Genomic DNA, 10,444 nt, shown 5'->3' with positions numbered 1-10,444 from the left:
TCCCTCTCCTTCCCTCCATTCCTTCTTCTCTCTCTATAAAAAATCAGTGAGAACATACCCCCAGGTGGGGATTTTAAAAAAGATTAATTTCACCTGCTTTTTACATTCTTTAACATGGCCACTAGGAGATTAAAATTATATTTATAACTTGTATTACATTTCTGTTGGGCAGGGGGGCCTAGGGAGATATACAATGATCCATTAACAGTAGCCACCATGAAGTTGGTAGAACAACTTTCACATTTCATTCTACTCACATCATTTTGGTACCATTTATAATTTTGACATTTTTCTTTCTTTTTTCTTAATCCTCACGCAAGGATATTTTTTCCATTGATTTTTAGAGAGAGTGGAAAGGAGGGAAGGAGGGTGGGAGAGGGAGAGAGAGAGAGACAGTGACAGAGACATCGATGTGAGAGACACGTCAATTGGCTGTCCGGGGCTGGGATAGAACCTGCAACCAGGTATGTGCCCTTGACTGGGAATTGAACCTGCAACTCTCCTGTCTGAAGGCTGACGCTTTAACCACTGAGCAAACCAACCAGGGCGCTTTTTTTTTTTAAATTATAAGAGAAAGTTTATTTAGAAAGTTAAAAAGATAGAAGTGAGCCAGATGGCCTGCTTAAGCTTAGGAAACAAGTTACAGAAGCAAAAGGGCCCTTGGAGCTTAGGAGATGGAAAGGCAAAGGTAACGTCCTGGGGGAAACCAAAGGGGACTGGAAAGGCTCAGCGTGCTCCCGAGAAGGGGAGCATGGTGCCATTTTTCATTTAAACAATGAAAAGGTATAAATATACGTAATTTGAAAATGTAAACTAAAAATAGTAAATTTAGTTGTTACATAAGTAACATTTTCCAACCCGTTACTTGGCATGAAATATTCGACAAATGTTTCTCAAAAATATTCTTTGTAAAAAATCCTGTTTAGGTACAGTTGAAGAGGAGAATGGGAAATACTTCTCTCATGAAGGACTTTACACTTGAGCAGGGGAGATGCTGTTATAAAAAGCAGAAAGTGGAACCTGCCCCAGGAGAAGTAATAAGTAGGGAACACCAAGGGTCGGAGGGGTGACGCTTCATCCAGAAATCCCAGCGGCTGTCACCAGACACCAAGGAAATAACAAGCATGCGTTTGGCCGCTGCTCCCTGTCCCACACCCTCTGACCCTCCCGCTACCTCCTTGTGGGCGGCCGAGTTGGACTCCCAGAAGCGCTGCACTTTGCTGAAGGTGACGTTAGTGCAGTCGGAGAGGCCGCTCAGGAAGGTGGCCGAGGACTTCTCCGTGAGAGCCGGCGGCTCCTCGTCTTCCATAGCCGCCTCCGCGGCTTCGCTCTTGTCCGGACGCAGGGACCCTGACTGCAGCTCATTATGCAACTTCAACGCATCAACTGTCAAGTCGCTCTTTCCTGCAAACCCGAGGCACAAAATAAGACCCCAACTTCTACCCTTCTGTCCAGGAGAAAAAGCAATACCTGTAAGAAACGAACCGGTGGAGTCCAGGCCCCAACCCAACCCAACCCAAGAGGCTGAATTCTGAACGCGGTCTTTCTCGTCAGCCCCACTGTACGCCTAGAACTTAGAAAAGCCAAAAAGAGAACCCTCCTGGTGAAAGTTTCTGTTTCCCTGTCCTGATGGCAGAAGCGCCGGTGGGAACCGGCTGGGGGCTGCACTCAGGGGCATGGAACATAAATGAAGGTGAAAACGCTTTGAAAAGAGCCACCAGATTAATTATAGCCACGAGTGCAAACTCCGACACCCTTAGACAAGTCATTTCCCTGCTGTGGACTCAGTTTACGCAGCTGTTAAATAAGCCTGTACGGCCGGCTCCAGACCTGACAGTCCATGACAGGACCAATGCCTGCGCCAGAGGGGCCAGACCCACCCGGCCCCGGGCCCGTCCAGCCCCCCGCCGCCGGCGCGCCCGCGGCCAGACTCCGCTACCTGAGGGCCGGCTGAAGAAACGGCTGCGGGCGGCCTGGCGGTGGCGGCAGATGGCGGGGTTGCTGTCGCTGCTATGGCCTTTCTTCCAGCGTTTCAACTTGGCCGAGACTCCGGAGGGCAGCTTCCCGGAACGACCCATGTCGACTAAGTTTAAAGGACCGGCTGCCAGGGACGCAGCAACACGCGGAGAACCCACGTGGGTTCTCAGGACGCTCCGCTTCCTCTTCCTCTGGCGCCACTTCCGGATGTGCGGCCGTTACCATAGCAAAACAGTCAACATCCGGTTCTACGTTTTCTCCAGACTCCGGATTCATCCGAGGGGCTCGGAGATTTGTCGCTCGGGAAAAAGTTGTGTTGCGAAGGAATCCCCTCCACTCCTACGCCAGGGCCACGGTTCTTGGCTACGAGGGTGAGCCATGTAAAACTGGAATTCCTTTGCAGGTTAAAAAACAAACCAACTTACATTTATATTTTTTAAAACCTAATTTCAAAAGTTAAGCATAGAAACATTATTTGAAAGAGTTAAAACCTGGCCAAACCTGAAAGTAAAAAATTAGTTTGGCTGAAAAGAGAAAAAAACCGCGAGTGATGCTCTAAACCTGCTTACCTATTTTCATTTATTACTGGCGATACCCAATGGCTAAGCCAAGCATGTCCCACTCAAAGGCTAACACGGGCCAAATAAACAAGGTTTAAATTTATGTGGGCTGCAAAAAAACAAAAGCTTCAATTTTCATAGAAATGTAGGTTTATGTCGATGAGAGACATGCTGAATACAACGGGCAGAAATAACAGTAATTGTTAACATAAAATAATAGATTTTAATAAAAATTAATATTTGTTCTTGAACATTAACTTACCAGACACTGAATAACTGCACAAAATAATAAGCATAACAAATAAACTTACTTTTCTTGTTCTCTGAAAGCGAAATATTTCCTGTTGCACAACACCAAACAAGTCAGTCCAAGACTAATGACGTGGCCATCGGCTGCTAAAATATTCTCTGCTAGTATTAGTGGAGAGAAATGGTGCACCTGCACGTAAGGTGCATAAGGGAAATGAATGCCACACTATTATAGTAATCAGTCATTAATGAACATTGTAGTTTGTTATTAATAATTATGTATAACAGGATATTGTAAAAATTAAGTTATGAATTTTTTTTTTTAAATATATTTTATTGATTTTTCACAGAGAGGAAGGGAGAGAGATAGAGAGTCAGAAACATCGATGATGAGAGAAACATCGATCAGCTGCCTCCCGCACATCCCCCACTGGGGATGTGCCCGCAACCCAGGCACATGCCCCTGACCGGAATCGAACCTGGGACCCTTCAGTCCGCAGGCCGACGCTCTATCCACTGAGCCAAACCGGTTTCGGCAAGTTATGAATTTTTTATTAAAACGTTTCTTACATACCGTTATATTGGCTGGGCTGCAGAAATATACGTTGTGGGCTACGTGTAGCCCGAGGGCCGTGAGTTTGACATGCTTGGGCTAAGCTGTCCTTGCCAGATGAACAGCACTCAATCCATGCTTGTTAATTTCCTCTTCTAATTCCACTTCAGAACAGCAACCAATCCAGAATTCATTCTCAGTTCTCTGCAATCCTCCCCCCCAATTTTTTTAAAAATATATTTTATTGATTTTTTACAGAGAAGAAGGGAGAGGGGTAGAGTTAGAAACATCAATGAGAGAGAAACATCGATCAGCTGCCTCCTGCACACCTCCTACTGGGGATGTGCCCACAACCAAGGTACATGCCCTTGACTGGAATCAAACCTGGGACCTTTCAGTCTGCAGGCTGATGCTCTATCCACTGAGCCAAACCAGTTAGGGCCTTCCCCAAAATTTTTTAGCCAGAACCCAAACCTTACAAAAGATGCTACCCTCCCCTCTTTTGTGAGGAATTCCCTCCCTCACTTAAAATAAAAAAAACCCAAAACCTGATTTTGTCAGACTAAGACTTGATCCTGGTGGGTTTTGACTGATTAGGCTTTAAATGGTCATTTTACAATTTTTTTTGGCTCCTATTAATAAGACACTTTGAAAGTCAGTCTAAATCAGTGATTTTCAACCAGTGTGCCACAGCACCCTGCTGTGCCACAGAGGTGCACTGGTGTGTACTGCAAGAATTTTAAAAGCATGCAATACACGACTAGTCAGGGGCACTGACCTCTTTTCCCTTAGATTGTCAAATAAAAAAATGGCAACAGCCTATGCAACAATAACTGTCCTGTGAATGAATCAAAATTATACTTATTTTTTTGTCATATGGGCAAAAAACACAGCATTTTTGGTGTGCTGCAGAATTTTAGTAATTAGTTTATGTGTCCCATGAGATAAAAGAGGTTGAAAATCGCTGTTCTAAATGAACCAGAAGTCAACAAAGTTTTTGCATCCAGCTTCTTTCACTTGCAATGGACGGCAGCTGGGAACACAAGCTAAGCTAACTAGATGCTGGACTGGACTGTGCTTTAATATGCAGCTGAGAGTCTAAGGCAGTGGCCTTAATTCTGGCCCTGCTAAAGAAAAGATGGACTTCTTCCATGGCAGGACCGATGGAGATGAGACCTTGGAGAGAAACTCCCTTAATCTTACATCATCAATAAAGCTTTTCACAAAACCCAGGATACCCCATACTCCTTTGGGGGCCTTGGGAAATTCTTTTCCCCCACAGCACCCCAAGAACTCTACTTCCACCAATAACACTGTGATCTAAATGTTTGTGTTCCCCCAAAATTCATACGTTGAAATCCTAACTCCCAAAAATAATAGTATTAGAAGGTAGGATCTTTGGGAGGTACTTAAAAGTCTTGAGGATGGATCCCTCATGAATGGAATTGGTGTCTTATAACAGAAAGTCCAGAGAGATCCCCAGCCCCTTCCACCATGTGAAGACACGGTGAGCAAGGCAATGGCTATGAAATAGAAAGCAGGTTCTTACCCAACCATGCTGGCACCCTGATCTCAGACTTCCAGTTGCCAGAACTGTAAGAAATAAATTTCTGGTCCTAGCCGGTTTGGCTCAGTGGATAAAGCGTTGGCCTTCGGACTGAAAGGTCCCGGGTTCGATTCCGGTCCAGGGCACGTGCCTAGGTTGTGGGCTCGATCCCCCACAGAAGGCGTGCAGGAGGCAGCCAATCAATGATGTTTCTTTATCTCTCATCATTGATGTTTCTATCTCTCTCTCCCTCCCCCTTCCTCTCTGAAATCAATAAAAATAAATAAATAGATAGATAGATAGATAGATAAATAAATAAATGATTACAACTAGTTAAGGGTAAAACGCTCCAAAGAGGCAGCAATACCAACCAGGCAGGCTGGGATTTTGCAAATCAGATGGGGAGACGAAGAGGCCCATGGTCATGACAGCCTTCCCACCCTTTCTCTAGGCAGAGACACCTGCTGGCTTCCAAATGAGCCTGCATCACACTGGATGGAGCCTCTGGACGAACCACTAATCTGGAATGGGCATTGGCGGACTACAGGCCATCTGCTGGCCCTCCATCCCGAGATAACTGCTCAGAGCCTCCTCCAGGTAGCACGTGGTGAGAGATCAGAGGAACAGAGACTCTCCCAACCCTGCACCCCAGGGTTCACTTTTTTGGTAAAGAACCAACCTCCCCAACCCTGAATTCTAGCAACATCTTCCACTCGGAAGCATTGGCCATTGCCATGATTAGCCACACTGCAGATAGTGAATGAGGACCATCACATCTGTAGGATGGGTCCTCTGGTTATACCCTCTGGGTTAGAATCCAAGGACTACCACTTGCTGTGTGACTTGGAGCAAGTCACGTTCCTCTCTGAGCCTCAGTTTTCCTCACTTGTAAAGGGGAGATAAAAAGCCTATCCATAGGGTTTATGAGAACAAGACAAGATAATACCTGTAATTATAAAGTATTTATTAGCACACTGCTCCGCACATAGTGAGTCGACAGTAAGTCAACTATTTTTATCAAAAAAACTCTACTTGAGATCCAGAACACTTTCTCATTTGTTACCTAAGTGAGGAGGGCAGAGTGAATGTCCTCATTTCACAGATGGGGGAACATGGGGTTCAGCGATACCCCAAAGGTCGCACAGTCAGTCAATGGGCAGAAGCCACAAGATCCAACTCTAAGCCCAGGAGCCCCTTCTGTAGCACCGCTCTCAGAACCATCTGTGAGGCTCATGTGGAGGGAACAGGGGTGCTGTACCCAAAGCACTGAGCCCGAGGGGAGCAGGAAGGCCATTTTTAGGTCAGTGGGGCTGTTGTAATCTGTGATGACACAGGGCAGGAGGAAAGGGAAGTTGAGGCCTAACCTCTTGCCCCAAAGAAGAAGTGGATGGTCTGGGTGCCCAAGCTCTGGGGGAAGGAGAGGCCTTTATCACCCGGGGCAGCCCATCATGACCAAGGCGATGGAAGTGCAGCTGCTCTAGAGCGTTTCCTTCCACAGCTCAGCTGTGCTAAAGCCCACACATCCTAGGTGTGACGGGCAGGTGGCTGAACTTTCTGAGCCACAGTCTCATCTAAAAATGGAGTTGCTGCCCTAGCTGGTTTGGCTCAGTGGATAGAGCGTTGGCCTGTGGACTGAAGGTCCCAGGTTCCATTCTAGGCAAGGGCACACGTCTGGGTTGCAGGCTTGATCCCCAGTAGAGGATCCCCAATGATTATCTCTCATCATTGATGTTTCCGTCTCTCTTACCCTCGCCCTTCCTCTCTAAAATCAATTTTTAAAAATTAAAAAAAAATGAGGTTGCTGTTCTGAGTCTACAGTGAAATATCGTGTGCCTGGCCGGCGTGGCTCAGTGGTTGAGCATTGACTTACGAACCAGGAGTCCTGGTTTGATTTCCTGTCAGGACACATGCCGGGGTGCAGGAGGCAGCCGATCAATGATTGTCTCTCATCATTGATGTTTCTATCTCTCTCTCTCTCCCTCTTCCTTCCTTTCTGAAATCAGTTTAAAAAAATTTTTTTAAATGAAATACTGTGTGCAGAATGCTTAGCCACATGCATGGCACGTCACTGCTGCAGAAGACCGAGTGGCCCTCAGCTTCTGGGGCACTAACATTTGATTTGGTCAAAGAAGAGCTTTTAGCAAAAGAGCTGGCTTCCTAGAGTAAGTCTGAGGGAAGGAGCAAATGGCCTGATGTGCTAAAGAAGAAGCGTGTGTGCGCATGTGCGTGCGTGCATGTGTGTGCGCGTGTGTGTGCATGTGCGTGCGTGCGTGTGTGTGTGTGTGTGTGTGTGTGTGTGTGTGTGTGTTTCCTTCCCAGCGTGAAAAGGAGTGGAAACTGAGAACGGCAGACAAAGGTAGAGACTGTCCCCAAGGGGAGCCCGCCTTTCCCCCTCCTGACAGAAGGGAGTCTGGGTGAAGAGAAACAGCGTGATCTCCAGTCTAACCTGCCATCCTGATGCCTGAAAATTCATTCTTTCCCCCAAATTAAACCTTTCTTCACTAACCACTTCAAGCCCCTGCCCCTCATTCTGGTCAGGACTTCTGTGTTGGTAGGGAATCATCTTAAGCTGCCGTAACAGACTCCTGGCTACAGTGGCTTAAACCCCCAGGGTTAATTCTTTCATATCCAGGAAATAGGGAGGTAGGTGGTGGTGGCTGGCGTGGTGGCTCCACGGAGACTTTGGGATCCTGGGCGTCCTCCACTTTTCTGCTTCGCTCTCCATGCTGTGTGCCTTCCGTGCTCAGTGTCACCTCATGGGAGGACTTTCACGCCACTATTGGTACTTGGTCAGGGAGCTGCTCTTCTGTGGCAAAAATAAAGGGGAAGGGAAGGCTCAAGAGGCCTTTATTGTTTTAAGGGATAGTGGAGGACAATATGCTGTGACCTCTGATTATCCTAATCTGAGCTTTTTGTCACGGCTTAAACAATAAGCTGGCTGTTTGAAAGCCCTTAGGGACCTGGCCCTGGCCAGGCAGATCAGTTGTTGAGCATTGTCCCCATAGACCAAGGTTGTTGGTTGATTCCCCGATCAGGGCACCTACAAAAAGCAGCCAATGAATGCATAAATACGTGAAACAACAAATTGATGTCTCTCTCTCCCTCCCCCCCCCCCCGTCTCTCCTTTCCTCTCTCTAAAATTAATTAAAAATATTTTAAAGAAAGCTGTTAGAATCCTGGGAATTTCCCTGAGGCCTGAGGAATTAAAGCGAGAAGGGAAGCGATCTGCCTTAGGGGTTTAGAGGCTGTCTGGAGGCCCTTGGCAGCGATGAAGGCTCGGTTATAGATGAGTGCCTCTGACCCAGGAGGGGACAGCTAAGAAGATTAGGGAGCACAGATGCCGGGCTCACACTTCCTGCAGGAAGGGGACATATTAGCCGTAGTTGCTCCCTGAAGGGCAGTGACCTCGTTAGGTGTCTCAGGCTGTTCTGTGATCTGAGCCCCTTGCACTTACTTTGTCCTCAGAATCCGTGAATGCACCCAGACTCAACCCGGGAATCAGCCTGACAAATGCCTGTGTGCCTTGTGTTCAGTAGAGATAACGGTTAAAATTAAAGAAAAAAATGTAGTGGCAGGCAAAACACACTGGTTTATCCTCACCCTTACTGACATTTGAGAACTCACCTTGGCTTGATAGGCTCTAAGCTTCTTCACAGATTTCTTTTTTATTTTAATATATTTTTATTTATTTCAGAGAAGAAGGCAGAGGGAGAGAGAGATAGAAACATCAATGATGAGAAAGAATCATTGATTGGCTGCCTTCTGCATGCCCCCTACTGGAGAGCAAGCCTGCAACCTGGGCATGTGCCCTTGACCGGAATCGAACACGGGACCCTTCAGTCTGCAGGATGATGCTCTATCCACCGAGCCAAACCAGCTAGGGCTCTTCCCAGATTTTTGATGCTGCAATAGATGTTGAATGGATCCCCATCTCTGACCAGGAATCATGACTTCCATCTGCATTGACGGTCTTCACAACGGTCCTTCTCATCTCTCTCCTCTCTCTCTCTCTCTCTCTCTCTCTCTCTCTCTCTCTCTCTCCCCTCCTGCCTCTCTCTTCCTGACACCGCAAGCCCCAACTTGGGGGCCCTTATCCTTGGTCATCTCTAACTTCTTACTGATGACCATGGTCCCTGCTTATCTCCTGCTCTTCTGAAAGGTTCACCTCACTTTCCTCATCTGTTACATGAGAACTGGGGGTGCCAGGAGGTGGGGGCTTGCAGTTGAGAATTTTCAAGGTCTCTTCCAGGTCAAACACTCAGGGATCCTGAGGGAATCTATCAAGGGAAAGGCATCATGCTCAGTGCATATGCCCAACCTCAAGGAATTTCTATTTGAGTAGATCTGATGCATACATTAAAAACCCCACAAAACTCTGATGATCAAAGTAGATATCCTGTGAGGTTTGCAAAATTATCAAAGTTCCTCAGATTCCAAGGAGATAAGAGACTCCTTCAGGAGGCAGAGGGATTCCTGAGCTCCTTCTCAGGGCTGCGGCACAGATGCCCCTGGCCTCCTGCCCAAAGTGTCCTACTTATCTCAGTTCCAACCCCATTGAGCAAGCCCTCCCTTGCCAGGCATCCTGCTGGAAGGGAAGTCTGTCCATGGACCTCCAGACTCACATCCTTTGAAATGGTGCCCTTCATTAAATCTTTTTTTTTGCCTCCTTGCTCACACTGCTAATAATGTTTATTATTAATATGTTAATAATATATTTATTGTTATTTATGGCTATTTACCAGCTACAGAGCTAAGTGCTTCCCACACATCATCTCTTTTATTTCTCACAACATAATCATATAAATATGACTAGAGGCCCAGTGCACGAATTCGTGTACCAGTGGGGTCCCTCGGCCTGGCCTGTGGAATCGGGTCAAAACCGACTCTCCAACATCCCTTGAGGGGTCCTGGATTGTGAGAGGGCACAGGCCAAGCCAAGGGACCTCACCAGTGCACTATCGGGACTGGGGAGGGATGAGGGAGGTTGGCCAGCCAGGGAGGGACTGCAGGAGGGCTCCAGGGCATGTCCAGCCTTCTTGCTCAGTCCTGATTGGCCGGATCCCAGCAGCTATCTAACCTACCAGTCGGAGCATCTGCCCCCTGGTGGTCAGTGCACATCATAGGGAGCGGTTGAGCAGTCTTAGCATATCATTAGCATATTATGCTTTGATTGGTTGAACAGCTGACCAGATGACTGGACACTTAGCATATTAGGCTTTTATTATATAGGATTATTGACCCAGTTTACAGATGGGGAAACTGAGCATGAGACGTTAAGCCACTCATCTTAGGCCCCACAGTGAAGCAGAAACAGAGACGTATTTGAACTCAGATTTCTCCTTCTCACACTTTCTACTCATTGTAGAAATGTGAGGTCCTGGCTAGACATAAGCATAGAAATCTTGAATAGAAGCAGAGAGCAGGGCGAGGAGAAAGGAACATGGTAGGAGTTAGACTGGGAGGATATAGTAGGACCAAGGCAGAGGGACCAAAAGTGTAGTCTGAAAAGCCAATGTTAAGCTCTTCCTTGGAGGGCCTGGGCATCAGGGTTGGGATGCT

The 10,444-nt window shown here is 47.0% G+C and overlaps 1 protein-coding gene across 1 annotated transcript in view; it reads right to left on the bottom strand.

Annotated features, from left to right (window-relative positions):
• The window catches only part of RRP12 (ribosomal RNA processing 12 homolog), a 28,299-nt gene extending 26,105 nt beyond the window's left edge, over window positions 1-2,194 (bottom strand). The window contains exons 1-2 of the mRNA XM_006756609.2: window positions 1,940-2,194; window positions 1,175-1,404 (exon numbers count right to left, since the gene is read on the bottom strand). Of these exons, the coding sequence (XP_006756672.1) occupies window positions 1,175-1,404; window positions 1,940-2,078 (369 nt within the window). The 5' untranslated portion in view covers window positions 2,079-2,194. The remainder of the gene's footprint in view (window positions 1-1,174; window positions 1,405-1,939) is intronic.
• Window positions 2,195-10,444: the final 8,250 nt, after the last annotated feature.

The sequence above is a fragment of the Myotis davidii genome, unplaced genomic scaffold (assembly GCF_000327345.1).
Source record: "Myotis davidii unplaced genomic scaffold, ASM32734v1 scaffold332, whole genome shotgun sequence".
NCBI lineage: Eukaryota > Metazoa > Chordata > Mammalia > Chiroptera > Vespertilionidae > Myotis > Myotis davidii.
Note: the sequence above shows the minus strand (reverse complement) of the source record. Positions and strands in the feature narration are given on the sequence as shown.